Here is a 17,197-nt window from a genome sequence, read left to right as displayed (position 1 = left end):
TATTTAACACAATACGTTGAAATGAAGCAAAGCTTATTTATTGATACCTCCGATAAGTTACAAATATATACATATACATGAGTCAAAATAAACAAACAAGATAGAGTCTTCACAAAGGTTGCTCAGGAGAAGTCTCAGCAGTCGGCAGAGCCCCAGAAAGAGGAGGCACCGGAGGGTGATCATTCGAAGCTTCAGTACTGGGCAGAACCCCAGAAGGAGGAGGCACCGTAGGTTGATCATTTGGAGTTTCATTACGTGGTACAGCCCCAGAAGACGAAGGCAATAAATGCCTTTGGAACAAACCTACAAACCTCTGATGATCAAGTAAAATTTGACCATCAGATTCCTGCAGCTAGTCAAGCTTCATTTTCATGTTTGTAGCATAGTTATGTGCGAGCCTGTGCAACTGTTTATTCTTATGGTTGAGCCATCTAATCTCTTATTTGAGACTTATCACTTTAGCCGCCAATGATTCAACTTGGCGGGTTCGAACAAATAGGCGTTGGGCCATATTAGACACAAAACCTGCACACTGAACACTGAGAGCTAGAGAATCCTTAACAGCCAACTCATCAGACCGTTTGGAAAGTAGTCTGTTATCTTTGGGAGTGATAATATTCCTAGCCACCACCGTAGCAGTCATATCATTCTTCATCACAGAGTCCCCAACGGTAAGAGGACCAGTAGGGGATAAGAAGGATGGACACTATATGTTGTCTTGAGGAGGCATGGCTGCCTCTTCACCAAAGTTCAAGTCAAAACAACGGTCGGATGGGCCAAACATTTTCAGAAATGATAAATGAGAAATGAGGTCCAATAAATCTCTGAATTATAAAAATAATGGGAAAATTCATACAAGCAATAACTCTATGAACGTACTTCTTAAACACCATTGGTGCCCCTATAAAAGAAAGGGCAACAGGTCTGTTGGTTCAAAAATCGAAGAGGCACCACTCTTCGGACTTCAAAAAATGGATTTTCCTAAGTAAAATCTGTCGACGATCTCCACACGCAACATCAGCTCCTCAGGTACCACAGATAACTTTGCCAAAGATCTCTGACAAAGTCTAGACACATAAATTTTGAAGGTCCAGCTACCCTACTATTACCCATAAGGGTAAAGGAACAGCACCACTGCTTGATAATTGGAAAGTCTCTATGTGTGTCAACCTCCGGGCTCTGTGGCAAGGCAGACTGGCAAAAATGCCCAACCTTTACTCACATTCAATAAAACACTCCCAACTGGATTGCTTGCTCACAAATCAAAGAGGCATCGCTATTCGAATCTCAAGAGTCAGACTCTCAACAGGATTACTTGCTCAAAAATCGAAGAGGCATCGCTCTCCGAATCTCAAGAGCCAGACTCCCAACATGATTGCTTTCTCAAAAATCGAAGAGGCACCGCTCTCCAAATCTCAAAAGCTAGACTCCCAACAGGATTGCTTTCCCAAAAATTGAAGGGGCACCGCTCTCCAAATCTCGAAAGCCAGACTCCCAACAGGATTGCTTTCTCAAAAATCGAAGAGGCACTGTTCTCTGAATCTCGAGAACCAGATCCCCGACAGGATTGCTTGTTTAAAAACCGAAGAGGCACCGCTCTCTGAACTTCAAGAGCCAGATTTCCTTGGATAAAGCTTGTCTGCAATCTTCACACTCAACATCAGCTTTCCAGATACCATAGACCACTTTTTCAAAGTGCTCTGACAAAGTTAAAACACATGAATCTTGCAGCTCCCACTACATTGCTATGACCGAGAAGGGTAAATGAATAGCGTTACTACTCGCTATTAGGACAATTCCTATATATGTCGACCTTCAACATCTTATGCTTTCAGAAAAGATACCACATCTGCCTAAGGAACAGATAGGGCAAGTGAGAAGGATATAAGGAAGCATGTGGAGACAAGTGCAACAGAACACGTGCCGATTCATCTATTACGTTGTCAACAGCAAAAGTATCTCATATCATCAAGGTCGAATGCACTATTGATTTGATGGACTTGTTTTGACCCTCAAATTCTTGAGTCGGCATTATACTCTGGAGGAAACTAGAAAACCCTCCAGCCCAGTTCAAGAATAAGCCTATGGAAAGTTACTTCTTCAAAAGCAAAAGTATCTCATATCATCTTTTCTCCATGTCCTTTTCTTTGTCCTTGATGATGTCTATAGAACAAGGAGAATGAGAACAATTAGTCGGAACACGAGATCAAACTTTTGATCTAAGACTGACTGCTTAGAACTCTGATTGCTTACTTTGTCTGTCACCTCTTTCGGCAGATCTCCTCGCTCAGAGACTTGGGGGACTCCTACTATAGGGTTTGTATCGCGCTCGACCAAGCCCGAAAATACAAGTAAGCTTCAAGTGAAATTGATACATTACCTTGTGCATCTCCATCGGTTAAAGATACCATCCCTGGACGGAGGAAAAATATTTCCAGAGAAGATGCCATATCTACTTATGAGACAGATAAGGCAAGTGAAAACGATACCATACTTCAGTACTTAGAAGTTTCGTGATTACTCAGCGGCTTGGATCTTGCAAGTCCCCAACCGAGGAGCTTCCCTCACTCGGGAACTTAGGGGAGCACTGTTTGTACCATACTTGACCAATCCTGAAACTACCAAGCACCGGTCAACGTTATACCGTCAATGACCCATAAGAGTTTCCCTCCAACCAGGAGGCCAATCACCGCAGCACGTGTCAACACCAAGAGGCCAATCACGTGTCAACATCAAAGGCCAATCATAGCATGACACGTGTCAAGGCCAGAACAAAACTAGAAACTCTCTTCTATAAAAGGAGATCATTCTCCTATAATAATCCCTAATGTCATTTGTACTAAATCATTCACTAGTACTCACTAAAGGAGAGCTTGAACCCATGTACTTGTGTAAACCCTTCACAATTAATGAGAACTCCTCTACTCCGTGGACGTAGCCAATATGGGTGAACCACGTACATCTTGTATTTGCTTCCGTGTCTCTATCCATTTACATACTTATCCACACTAGTGACCGGAGCAATCTAGCGAAGGTCACAAACTTAACACTTTCTGTTGTACCAAAGTCCTCATTGATTTTGTGCATCAACATAATAGATAAATAAGCTTGGTTTTGGACATTTCACATCGTCACAACTGTTTTGCATAAAAATTTATCAAACACTATCATACTGCTTTTTTTTCCAAAAGTACTTTTACAAAAAAGTTTACCAAACACTCTGTCGCTTTATTTCACAGCTGCTTATTCTCACAGCACAGCAGAAACAGCTTGTTTTTAAAACACAGCAATACCAAACCAGCCCTTAATCAAATCTTTTCTTGTACTTATTTTACCCCTTCCAATTAGCTGTTTCAGGCCTTCCTCGAGAGGTATAGGCACACAATCCCGCCTCGAGTTCGCATGAGATGAGTGAAGGAAGGAAGCAATCATGAACTGTGCAGTGAAACCGTCAAAGCGAGGAAAAAAGCCATCAAATTCTATCGTTAGGGAGAGAATCCTCTCCATAACCAAACCCTTCGGATTCTCCTTCTTCGATCTTCTTTCTTTTCTGCAGTTTTGCTTCTGCTTCTTCTTCTTCTTCATCAATCCTTCTTCTTCAACAATCCTTCTTCTTCAATTCTGCGTTTTCTTCTTCATTTTTTTTGTTTGTTTATAGAGAAACTTCTACACGCTCAGTTTTATAGAACCACGATCGTCAATGACTATTACGTAGATGTTGCCGATAACCAACACCAGAGAGGCATAACGCAAACTCCAAGGAAGCACGACACCGACTTTGGGAAAGCCACAATGCCGACTCAGCCTTTGAAGAAGAAGGATCCGGAGAGGATCCTCTCTCCTATCCTTACTACTTTGTGTAGGGTTCATTTTATTATGTTTTCACTTATCATGTGTACTTCGTCATCATGGATTGAGCTAGTGTAGGCCTAGGGGCGGATGGCCCCACTCATTTATTTAAAAAATAATAATTGTTTGCATTCTAATTCCCAATTACCAACCCTAATTAAACTACAATTAAAAAAAAGAACTTTAATGAAAAGCTCTCGGTATTGTTCATTTTAACAAAAAAAACCACATTTTTACACTAAAAAGTCAATTTTAGTACTATTCACTTTACCCTTTATTTTATCATTATCGTTAAAACTCAAAATTTTCAAACCATTTCCATTATTTTCCTTCAAAAAAATTGATTGACAACTGAATTAAGTTTACCGTTTTGCATCCCAATGCTCCACTTGATGACAATTTAATTTAATTGTGCATCCCATTTTTCTAACTCTAGGTTACTAATCCTCACAAAACTCATCCGCAAAGCAATTATTGTCCCCACCACGTTTTTCTAACTCTAGGTTACTAATCTTCTCCAGGTTTTTCCTCCCCTTCCATTCAATCAATTGAATTTGGAGTTTGATAGACAGTTGGAGTTCAAGCAATCAATAGTCAAAATTATTGCCCTCATCCCACCACGGCATGGTGTCAATGCCGTCCATTAAGCCCCCTCCTCTCGATTTCGATACCTCTGTTTTCACCAAGGAGAAGATCAACCTCGCTGGTCACAACGAGGTCGCTCTCCCTCTCGCTCTCACTATCTGTCTATTTGTACTCACACATTTATGATATTGCTTAGTTAATTTACAAATTGAGTTGATAGGTTTTGCTTGGATTTGAATAAATGGGTTGGGGAAAAGAAAGGGAAGCTTTTTATACTGCCTGATAGCTTTTGTGCATATTCTCTGTACTCATCATTAACAAACAAACAAACAAACGAATGGTTGGAATGGAAAAGGAGGCCAAAATGTTAAGTGATTTTCCGCCGATTTGTGCGATTACATGTAAACTGTATTTATTTGTTGTAACTATATGCATGTTGCTGATAATGATTGAGAAAGATTTCCATTTGGAATTTTTTATTGATTGTGTGTGGTGGGTTTGATGCTGACTGCAGTATATTGTGAGAGGAGGAAGGGATCTGTTCCATTTGCTGCCCGATGCTTTCAAGGGTATTAAGCAGATTGGTGTTATCGGTTGGGGTTCTCAGGTGAATGAATTTTCTCTCATATATTTTATCTATTTGTTAAATGCTTGATTTAACTCCGCCTATGTCTTACATGGCCGGTCCCAAGCCCGGATAAAGGAGGAGGGGGAGGGCGTCAGGTAGTCGACAGCCGGCACTCCATGATCACGTCGAATCCTTATGAAAATGAATCCAGAACAAAATCGCGCTAAAGCTAGGGCGTCACCCGTAAGTGGCGCGCTGTGTGGCCCGAGCACAGTGATAAGTGAGCAAGGGTCGCTGTATCTCCATCGGCACCCGGATGCAGTGTTAAATGAGCAAGGGGGCCATAGAAACTTCTTTTCGAACGACTCCACTCAAAGTTGTTTGGGAGCATATGCTCCTATCAACTTTACCCGGGACACACAAAAGAAGTACTTTGATCCTATTAGACGGGGGAGGGTGAAGAAGCTAGGACAGAAGGGTAGAGTTCAAGAGAGCAAAATGCGTTTAGGAACGTGGAATATAGGAACCTTAACGGGAAAATCTATGGAAGTAGTGGAAGTTATGGTGAGGAGAAGGATAAATATTATGTGCCTACAAGAAACTAAGTGGGTTGGTAGTAAGGCAAAGGATCTAGAAAACTCAGGGTTTAAACTTTGGTATTCGGGCACAAATAGAACGAGAAACGGTGTTGGCATCATCGTGGACAAGACCTTGGTACAAGATGTTGTAGATGTCAAGAGGGTAGGAGATAGAATCATGGCAATCAAGATTGTAATAGGACAAGAACTTATCAATGTGATTAGTGCGTACGCACCTCAAGTAGGGTTGGATACGAGTTCGAAGGAGAAATTTTGGGAAGATCTTGGAGACTTGGTGCAAGGAATTGCTCAGACGGAGAAGTTATTTATAGGAGGAGATTTAAATGGACACGTGGGCAGGGAGACAGGCAACTATGGAGGTTTTCATGGTGGCCATGGTTTTGGGGAGAGAAACGAGGATGGGGAAGCTATCTTGGATTTTGCAATGGCATATGATCTCTTCTTAGCCAACACTTTCTTTAAGAAGAGAGAAGAACATGTGATCACCTACAAGAGCGGGTCGTCAAAAACACAAATAGATTTTCTTCTAATGAGGAAAGGGGATCGTATAACTTGTAAGGATTGCAAAGTTATACCAGGAGAGAGCGTGGCTAATCAACATCGCTTGTTGGTGATGGATGTACATATCAAAAGAGTAAGACAAAAGAACAAGACTTGGAAGTGCCCAAGGACTAGATGGTGGAATCTAAAAGAAGAAAAACAAGCCATTTTCAAAGAGAAGGTAATCACCCAATGTGTGTGGGATAGAGAGGGGGAAGCTAGCCAAATGTGGGATTCCATGGCTAGTTGTATCCGAAAAGTAGCAAAACAGGTATTAGGAGAGTCCAAGGGCTTTGCCCCACACCAAAAGGAATCTTGGTGGTGGAATGAGGAGGTACAAACAAAGGTGAAGGCTAAGAAGGAATGTTGTAAAGCCTTATACAAGGAGAGGACCGATGAAAATGGTGAAAGGTATAGAAAAGCGAAGCAAGAGGTGAAGAAAGCTGTCAGAGAAGCTAAGTTAGCGGCTTACGACGATATGTATAAACGACTAGATACCAAAGAAGGAGAGTTGGATATCTATAAACTATCTAGAGCAAGGGAAAAGAAGACAAGGGACCTAAACCAAGTGAGGTGCATCAAGGATGAGGATGGAAAGGTTCTTGCTACAGAGAACGCGGTTAAAGACAGATGGAGAGGTTATTTTTATAATCTTTTCAATGAAGGACATGAAATGAGTGCTTCTTTAGGGGAGTTGAGTAACTCAGAAGAGTGTAGAAACTACTCTTTTTATCGTCGAATCCGGAAGGAAGAAGTGATTGTAGCTTTGAAGAAGATGAAGCATAAAAAAGCAATAGGCCCAGACGATATACCAATCGAAGTGTGGAAACTTTTGGGAGAGACAGGTATAACATGGCTCACTGACCTTTTCAATAGGATTTTGAAAACGAAGAAGATGCCAAATGAGTGGCGAACGAGCACTTTGGTGCCTATCTACAAGAATAAGGGCGACGTACAAAATTGCATGAACTATAGGGGTATTAAGCTAATGAGTCATACAATGAAGCTCTGGGAGAGAGTCATTGAGCATAGATTGAGGCAAGAGACACGGGTTTCGGACAACCAATTCGGGTTCATGCCAGGGCGCTCAACCATGGAGGCAATCTATCTCTTACGAAGATTGATGGAAAGATATAGAGATGGGAAAAAGGATTTACACATGGTCTTTATAGATTTGGAAAAAGCGTATGATAGGGTCCCAAGAGACATTCTTTGGAGGATTTTAGAGAAGAAAGGAGTACGAGTAGCATATATCCAAGCTATAAAGGATATGTATGAAGGAGCAAAGACTGCTGTAAGAACTCATGAAGGACAAACCGAAAGCTTTCCCATAACTGTAGGATTACATCAAGGCTTATCCTTAAGTCCTTACCTTTTTGCGTTGGTAATGGATGAGTTAACAGGACATATTCAAGATGATATTCCTTGGTGTATGCTTTTCGCAGACGATATAGTGTTGATAGATGAAACTCAGGAAGGGGTAAATGCAAAGCTTAACCTTTGGAGAAGTGTTGGAATCTAAAGGTCTTCGCCTAAGCCGATCAAAGACAGAATATATGGAGTGTAAGTTCAGTGCAAATGGAGGCCAAAACGAGTTAGGGGTGAGGATTGGAGATCAAGAAATACCAAAGAGCGACCGTTTTCGTTACCTAGGATCTATCTTGCAAAAGAACGGAGAATTAGATGGAGATCTCAACCATAGAATACAAGCTGGATGGATGAAGTGGAAGAGTGCATCCGGCGTGTTGTGTGACCGTCGTATGCCACTGAAGCTCAAGGGAAAATTTTATAGGACGGCAATAAGGCCAGCGATGCTGTATGGCACAGAATGTTGGGCGGTGAAACATCAACACGTACACAAAATGGGTGTAGCGGAGATGAGGATGCTTCGTTGGATGTGTGGGCACACGAGAAAGGATAAGATTAGGAATGAGGATATCCGGGGTAAAGTAGGAGTAGCCGAAATTGAAGGAAAGATGAGAGAAAATCGGTTACGGTGGTTTGGACATGTGCAAAGAAGGCCTACTGACGCTCCGATTAGAAGATGCGACTATGGGACAGAGGTTCAGGGCCGAAGGGGTAGAGGAAGACCTAGGAAAACTTTGGAAGAGACTCTAAGAAAAGACTTAGAGTACTTGGATCTAACGAAGGACATGACACAGGATCGAGCACAATGGCGTTCTAAGATTCATATAGCCGATCCCACTCAGTGACTTGGACTACCCCAACCTACATGCTCCACTCAGAAAGCTTCAACATACAAGCTTCAACAAAAGAAAATTCAAAGAACTTAGCGAAGAAGGCTTTGGTGTATTTAACACAATACGTTGAAATGAAGGAAAGCTTATTTATTGATATCCCCGATAAGCTACAAATATGTACATATACATGAATCAAAATAAACATACAAGAGGGAGCCTTCACAAAGGTTGCTTAGGAGAAGTCTCAGCAGTCGGTAGAGCCCCAGAAAGAGAAGGCACCGGAGGGGGATCATTTGGAGCCTCAGTACTGGACAGAACCCTAGAAGGAGGAGGCATCAGAGGTTGATCATTTGGAGCTTCATTACGCGGTACAGCCCCAGAAGACGAAGGCAATAAATGCCTTTGGAACAAACCCACAAATCTCTGATGATCAAGTAAAACCTGACCATCAGTTTCCTTCATCTGGTCAAGCTTCCTCTTCATGTTTGTAGCATAGTCATGTGCGAGCCGGTGCAACTGTTTATTCTCATGCTTGAGCCCTCTAATCTCCTGTTTGAGACTCATCACTTCAGCTGCCAATGATTCAACTTGGCGGGTTCGAGCAAATAGGCGTTGGGCCATATTAGACACAGAACCTGCACACTGAACACTGAGAGCCAGCGAATCCTTAACAGCTAACTCATCAGACCGTTTGGAAAGTAGTCTGTTATCTTTGGGAGTGAGAAGGTTCCTGGCCACCACAGCAGCGGTCATATCATTCTTCATCACGGAATCTCCAACGGTAAGAGGACCAGTAGGGGAGACGAAGGATGGGCGCCATATGTTGTCTGGAGAAGGTGGGGCTGCCTCTTCAACAAGGTTCAAGTCAAAACGACGGTCGGAGGGGCCAGACATTTTTAAAGGTGTTGAAGAGAGAAGAGGTCGGACAAATCAAGATCTTAGAAGTGCAAGAATGAAGCTTCTACTGGTGGAGATTCAAGTGTGCTTTGGAACTTAATGCCAGCCCCTATAAAAATCTGCACTCGACGGAGCTTCAGAAATCGAAGAGGCGCCTGCTCAGAAATCGAAGAGGCGTTTGCTTTCTCAAAAGCTGGGCTGCTTAGAGATCACGAGGGTTGATCTCAGAAATCGAAGAGGCGTTTGCTTTCTCAAAAGTTGGGCTGCTCAAAGACCACGATGGCCGATCTCAGAAATCGAAGAGGCGCTCGCTTTCTCAAAAGCTGGGCTCCCCAGAGACCACGAGGGCCGATCTCAGAAATCGAAGAGGCACCTACTTTTCCAGCCTTGTCAGCACCTGTCACACGCACACTCAGCTTTGCGGAAATTATGGGCATTCTGTCAAAGACTTCTGGGGAGGTAGAAAACACATGAATCTTACTGTTCAATCACCCACTTCCCATACGCAACAATAGCTCATGGGTACCACAGATAACTTTGCCAAAGTTCTCTGCCAAAGTTGAGCACGTGAAGCTTGCAGCTCCCACTACATCGCTCTGACCAAGAAGGGTAAAAGAATAGCAAAGAAACAGCACTAACAAAGTTTAGACCCATAAATTTTGAAGGTCTAGCTACCATATTATTACCCACAAGGGTAAAGGAACAGTACCACTGCTGGATAATTGGAAAGTCCCTAAGTGTCAACCTCTGTGCTTCGTGGCAAGGTAGACTAGCAAACATGCCCAACCTTTACTCACATTCGAGAAAACACTCCCAATAAGATTGCTTGCTCCAAAATCGAAGATGCACCATCCTCCGAATCTCGAGAGCCAGACTCCCAACATGACTACTTTCTTAAAAATCGAAGAGAGGGTAAAGGAACAGTACCATTGCTGGATAATTGGAAAGTCCCTGTGTGTCAACCTCTGTGCTTCGTGGCAAGGTAGACTAGCAAACATGCCCAACCTTTACTCACATTCGAGAAAACACTCCCAACAAGATTGCTTGCTCCAAAATCGAAGAGGCACCGCCCTCCGAATCTCGAGAGCTAGACTCCTAACATGATTACTTTCTCAAAAATCGAAGAGAGACTGCTCCCCGAATCTCGAGAGCCAGACCCCCAGCATGATTGCTTTCTCAAAAACCGATGAGGCATCGTTCTCCGAATCAATCGAAGAGGCGCTCGCTTTCTCAAAAGCTGGGCTGCTCAGAGACCACGAGGGCCGATCCCAGAAACCGAAGAGGCACCTACTTTTCTAGCCTTGTCAGCACCTGTCACACGCACACTCAGCTTTGCAGAAATTATGGGCATTCTGTCGAAGACTTCTGGGGAAGTAGAAAGCACATGAATCTTACTGTTCAATCACCCACTTCCCACACGCAACAATAGCTCATGGGTACCACAGATAACTTTGCCAAAGTTCTCTGCCAAAGTTGAGCACGTGAAGCTTGCAGCTCCCACTACATCGCTCTGACCAAGAAAGGTAAAAGAATAGCAAAGAAACAGCACTAACAAAGTTTAGACACATAAATTTTGAAGGTCTAGCTACCATATTATTACCCACAAGGGTAAAGGAACAGTACCACTGCTGGATAATTGGAAAGTCCCTGTGTGTCAACCTCTGTGCTTCGTGGCAAGGTAGACTAGCAAACATGCCCAACCTTTACTCACATTCGAGAAAACACTCCCAACAAGATTGCTTGCTCCAAAATCGAAGAGGCACCGTCCTCCGAATCTCGAGAGCCAGACTCCCAACATGACTACTTTCTTAAAAATCGAAGAGAGGGTAAAGGAACAGTACCATTGCTGGATAATTGGAAAGTCCCTGTGTGTCAACCTTTGTGCTTCGTGGCAAGGTAGACTAGCAAACATGCCCAACCTTTACTCACATTCGAGACAACACTCCCAACAAGATTGCTTGCTCCAAAATCGAAGAGGCACCGCCCTCCGAATCTCGAGAGCCAGACTCCCAACATGATTACTTCCTCAAAAATCGAAGAGACACTGCTCTCCGAATCTCGAGAGTCAGACCCTCAGCATGATTGCTTTCTCAAAAATCGAAGAGGCATCGTTCTCCGAATCTCGAGAGCCAGATACCACAGACCACTTTTTCAAAGTGCTCTGACAGAGTTAAAACATGTGAAACTGGCAGCTCCCACTACCGTGCTATGACCAAGCAGGGTAAAGGAATAGCATTACTACTTGTTGTTAGGGAGGCTCCTATATATGCCGACCTCCATCCCCAATGGACAGGCAGACCTGCAAAAATGCTCAACCCTTCATCATATCTGAGAGGGCACTCCCAACGAAGCCTTTCGAAATATTCAGCTTTCTTTCCCCCCGATAATACCTCTGCAAACAAGCTATACTAGAGCAAGAATATCTCATATCATCAGGGTTAAAAGCAAGAGTATCCCATATCATGCTTTTTCCCTGTCTTTTCTTTTGGCCTTGTTTTTACCTGCAAGACAAGGAGAAAGAGAGCAATCAGTCAGCACTTGGAATCAAGCTCCCAGCCAGGAACTGACTGCCTGGAACCCCTTACCTGATTACTTACCTGGCATTGCTCTCGAGTACTCATCTTCAACATCTTATGTTTCCAGGGAAGATTCCGCATCTGCTTGAGGAACAGATAGGGCAAGTGCGAAGGATACAAGGAAGCATGTGGAGACAAGCGTAACAGCACACGTGCCGATACATCCATTACTCTGTCAAAAGCAAAAGTATCCCATATCAGCAGGGTAGAACGTACTCTAGATTTGATGGACTTGTTTTGACCCTCAAATTCTTCAGTCGGCCTTATACTCTGGAGGAAACCAGAAAACCCTCCAGCTCAGTTCAAGAATAAGCCTGTGGAAAGTTACTTCTTCAAAAGCAAAAGTATCTCATATCATCTCTTCTCAGTTTTCTTCTCTTTATCCTTCATGCTGCTGCAAGATGGGGAGAAGGTGAACAATCAGTCGGAGCTCTGATTGCTTACCTTGTCTGTCACCTCTTTCAGCAGACTCCCTAGCTCGGCGACTTGGGGGACTCCTACTACATGGTTTGTATCGCGCTTGACCAAGCCTGAAACTACAAGTAAGGTTCAAGTGAAATTGATACATTACCTTGTGCATCTCCACCAGTTAAAGATACCACCCCTGGATGGAGGAAGAGTACTTCCAGAGAAGATGCCACATCTACCTATGAGACAGATAAGGCAAGTCAAGACGACACCACACTCCGATACTTAGAAGTTTCGTGATTACGAGATCATTCTTCCACAATATTTCCTAATGTCATTTGTACTAAATCATTCACTTGTACTCCCTAAAGGAGAGCTTGAACCTATGTACTTGTGTAAACCCTTCACAATTAATGAGAACTCTTCTATTCCGTGGACGTAGCCAATCTGGGTGAACCACGTACATCTTGTGTTTGCTTTCCTATCTCTATCCATTTATATACTTATCCACACTAATGACCGGAGCAATCTAGCGAAGATCACAAAAAGCGACCGTTTTCGCTACCTAGGATCTATCTTGCAAGAGAACGGAGAATTAGATGGAGATTTCAACCATAAAATACGAGCTGGATGGAAAGAGTGCATCCGGGGTGTTGTGTGACCGTCGTAGGCCACTGAAGCTCAAGGGAAAATTTTATAGGACGGCAATAAGGCCAGCGATGTTGTATGGCACAGAATGTTGGGTGGTGAAACATCAACACGTACACAAAATGGGTGTAGCGGAGATGAGGAGGCTTCGTGGGATGTGTGGGCACACGAGAAAGGATAAGATTGGGAATGAGGATATCCGAGGTAAAGTAGGAGTAGCCGAAATTGTAGGAAAGATGAGAGAAAATCGGCTCCGGTGATTTGGACATGTGCAAAGAAGGCCGACTGACGCTCCGGTTCGAAGATTGTGACTATGGGACAGAGGTTCAGGGCCGAAGGGGTAGAGGAAGACCTAGGAAAACTTTGGAAGAGACTCTAAGAAAAGACTTAGAGTACTTGGATCTAACGGAGGACATGACACAAAATCGAGCGCAATGGCGTTCTAGGATTCATATAGCCGACCCCACTTAGTGGGAAAAGGCTTTGTTGTTGTTGTTGTTGTTGTTAAATGCTTGATTTATTTAATACCATGATTAGTATTTGGGTCTGCATTGGTTCTTAGGTTTTCTCTCCGTTTCTGTATCCATACGGTTGTTCTCTAAGCCAATAGATTTGTTATGGTAATCCAGTATGAATTGAGAGGGGGTGGTTACATATCGTAATTCTTTTCTGTGCTTTTTTTACTGTTGTAGAATGTGAATGTATATTGTTTTTCTGTCTCAGTCACTATATGTTATTTGGGTCTTTAACCTATCTTTTCCTCAGGGACCTGCTCAAGCTCAGAATCTAAGAGATTCTCTAGTTGAAGCAAAGTCTGACATTGTTGTCAAGGTAAATGCTTTTCTGTTTACACTAAAAATATATTTCATATGAAAAAAAGATATGGTTACTGACTTATTTTTCAATGTCTTGCTGTTAACTAATTTAATTTGTTGTGACTTTACAGATTGGACTCAGGAAGGGTTCTCATTCTTTTGCTGAAGCTCGTGCAGCTGGTTTCACCGAGGAGAATGGGACTTTGGGGGATATATGGGAAACAATCTCAGGCAGTGATCTCGTGTTGCTACTAATCTCTGATTCTGCACAGGTCTGTCGATTGCAATTTTGGTTATTGTTTTTCTGCTATTATTGGCTGTAACTTGTAGTTGCAGCGGCACTTCTATTTCTGCTAAAATGATTTTGGGTCTGCTAATCCATTTATCATTTTCAACCATCTCTTATCTTCTTATCCCTGGATACTGACTTTTCGTACTTACTAATAAGTCACTTTGGAAAATAAACATAAAGACTGAAGTACTGATAATCCGATTACTATATTGTTTTGGTTTTTTCTTTGATATAATATCGTGAACTATATGTGCTGAAAGTTGTTGAATGATTGTGTTAATAATCAAGTGTTTTTTAAGTTCTCTACCATGTGAGTTCGTAACAAGTCATTTGTTAGCATTAAACCAGAGTGGTATTAGGATATCTGCATGTAATTGTCATCTCATGAATATCTTCATAATTATGCATGATTTTGTTTTGCTGGTCGGAAATTATTTGCTGCCATGCTAACCTAAGTAACGTTTGCTTGGTGAAGTTTCACTTTGTTGAGAATCAGGCCATATTACAGAAAGTAATCTCTAATGGAATGAAGTCGTGAGTGTGTGGGTGAACGGACCTGTTTTCTGGCTACCCTAAGAAGCATCTTTCTGAAAGGATTTAACTTTGTCTCATGTTGCAGGCCGATAATTATGAGAAAATATTTTCACACATGAAACCAAATAGTATACTTGGTCTTTCCCATGGTTTTCTTCTAGGGCATTTGCAGTCAGTGGGACTTGACTTTCCCAAGAACTTCAGTGTAATTGCTGTATGTCCCAAGGGGATGGGTCCATCTGTAAGGAGACTTTATGTCCAAGGCAAAGAGATAAATGGTGCCGGAATTAATTCCAGTTTTGCAGTCCACCAGGTCAGCTCTCTCTCTTTCTCTCTCTCTGACTACATATTTTCTGGCCCAATATCCTGGATACTAAATGTGCTGTGTTTGTACAGGATGTTGATGGTAGAGCCACAGATGTGGCCCTGGGCTGGTCAGTTGCTCTTGGTTCTCCTTTCACATTTGCCACTACACTAGAGCAGGAATACAAAAGTGACATCTTTGGTGAACGAGGTATGTTTTATTCGCTACATTGTAACTTTCTTTCTCTTTTCTTTGCTTATGCTTTGAATCCAGTAAAGTTGATATGTCACCTCTTCTTCTCTGCTTTGTAGGCATATTACTTGGTGCTGTTCATGGAATTGTGGAGTCCCTGTTTAGAAGGTACACTGAAAATGGAATGAGTGAGGATTTGGCTTATAAAAACACTGTTGAATGTATAACTGGAATTGTGTCAAGGACCATCTCAACTAAGGTACTGTCCACACATGAATTTCATTATTTGTAGTTTACATCTGTGTGTTCCTTGCACGTCTGTGCTTGTATGTCAATTTAAGAACAAGTGGTCATTGTTTTTATTATTTTTCCCAACAGGGAATGTTAGAGATTTACAACTCTTTGTCTGAAGATGGCAAAAAGGAATTTGAGGCTGCATATAGCGCCTCATTTTATCCATGCATGGACATCCTGTATGAATGCTATGAAGATGTTGCCAGTGGCAGCGAGATCCGCAGTGTTGTCTTGGCCGGTCGTCGCTTTTATGTATGTTCTCCATCTGTTTTCAATTGTTGAAAGCCCAAATTTTGATTATTGTTGTTTAGAAGTACATGATTCTCAGAGTCATAGTTCTTTGAATACTTTTAAGTAAACGAATATTAATGTCATGCAATTGATAATGAACATACCTTTGTTACAGGAGAAGGAGGGTCTGCCTGCATTCCCAATGGGTAAAATTGATCAGACCCGCATGTGGAAAGTCGGTGAGCGTGTCAGATCAACAAGGCCAGCTGGTGATCTAGGCCCGTTACACCCTTTCACTGCAGGTGTTTTTGTTGCCTTAATGATGGCGCAGGTACGAGCCTAACCCTTTAGATTGGGTGAGAATGTGATATTGCAAAAGAAGAAATTATATTCCAACAAGCAATTGTTCCGAGTTGCTTACACATGAATGGAATTTTTCCTTTTGTTCTGATCTCAGAGTGTACTAGTCTATAATGATACGTATTTTCATACTTGCCAAAATTAATAACGTTCGTCGTTGACTTTATATTGACACCAGACTAAGTTAATTAAACAGTCCGAATAGCAAGTGTGTGCCTAAAAAATATTAAAATATTGGCAACAAAAGATTGGCAACAAAAGATTGGTATATGAAAATATTTTGATGTTTTTACTTTTCTCAGACTAAGATGCATATCAGGTTTAGACCTATAGTTAAGAATGTGGATTTTGTAAAGGGTTATTTTTCTGTCAATGTATCTAGTCAAAATCATGAAACATCTACTTCAAATATATATTTTAGGTCATCAACTAAACAATGAACACACGTATTGTTTCGTAATGCAAATATAGGTTTCTTTCTATCAATTGAACCTTCAGATCCTTGGAACATAAATGCGGTGATGTTATTTTATCTTTGTCGTAATAGAAATAAATGATTTTGTCAGTAACCGGGGATAATTTCTTCTGCATTTGATTTGAATTGCTTTTATGAATTTTCAGATCGAAGTATTGAGGAAGAAAGGACATTCATATTCAGAGATCATTAATGAAAGTGTTATTGAGTCGGTGGATTCTTTGAATCCTTTTATGCATGCACGGGGAGTTTCTTTCATGGTTGATAACTGTTCAACAACAGCTCGGTTGGGATCAAGGAAATGGGCTCCACGATTTGATTACATCCTTACTCAGCAGGCCCTAGTTTCCGTGGACAATGGTGCACCCATCAACCGAGACCTCATCAGCAACTTCATGTCAGATCCAGTGCATGGAGCCATCAAAGTATGCGCTGAACTGAGACCTACAGTTGACATTTCAGTGACTGCTGATGCAGATTTTGTGCGACCAGAGTTGCGACAGAGCAACTAAAACTCGACGAACCTACTGCCTGTGAGCTGGCCTATGAATTCCGTTTGGCTCCATATTTAAGGTGTGCTGTAGTTTGTCCTAGTTTATTCTGTTTTTACTGATCATGTGTACATCACATTGCAAGTTGTGTTTAACGCTGAATGTTGTGTTATGATTTTGTGGTAGTACTAAGTAGTTAAAATATTAATAATGTTACTGCGGATGGTGGTTCCTTAGAAGGTCTGGTTATTGGTTTACGGATGTAGTTTTCAATTTTTGCATTTCTTAAATTGGTGCTTCTTTTGTGGATACAATCCGAGACACGATAATATAGGGCG

General features: G+C 42.0%; 2 protein-coding genes across 2 annotated transcripts in view; one reads left to right on the top strand and one right to left on the bottom strand.

Annotated features, from left to right (window-relative positions):
* Nucleotides 1–17,197, bottom strand: part of LOC126611449 (senescence-specific cysteine protease SAG39-like) — a 61,736-nt gene that overhangs the window by 37,802 nt on the left and 6,737 nt on the right. The gene's annotated exons all lie outside the window — the stretch shown is intronic.
* On the top strand, nucleotides 4,314–17,116 carry LOC126611447 (ketol-acid reductoisomerase, chloroplastic). The gene is made up of 10 exons (XM_050279740.1): nucleotides 4,314–4,566; nucleotides 4,949–5,041; nucleotides 13,637–13,702; nucleotides 13,818–13,958; nucleotides 14,598–14,825; nucleotides 14,909–15,026; nucleotides 15,128–15,267; nucleotides 15,387–15,554; nucleotides 15,709–15,864; nucleotides 16,515–17,116. Exons 1-10 carry the CDS (start codon nucleotides 4,474–4,476, stop codon nucleotides 16,878–16,880), a joined length of 1,569 nt encoding a protein of 522 aa, XP_050135697.1. The 5' UTR covers nucleotides 4,314–4,473; the 3' UTR covers nucleotides 16,881–17,116.

This window comes from Malus sylvestris, chromosome 17 (assembly GCF_916048215.2).
Source record: "Malus sylvestris chromosome 17, drMalSylv7.2, whole genome shotgun sequence".
Lineage (NCBI taxonomy): Eukaryota > Viridiplantae > Streptophyta > Magnoliopsida > Rosales > Rosaceae > Malus > Malus sylvestris.
The sequence above is the reverse complement of the archived record's forward strand: the minus strand, read 5'-3'. Positions and strand labels throughout refer to the sequence as shown.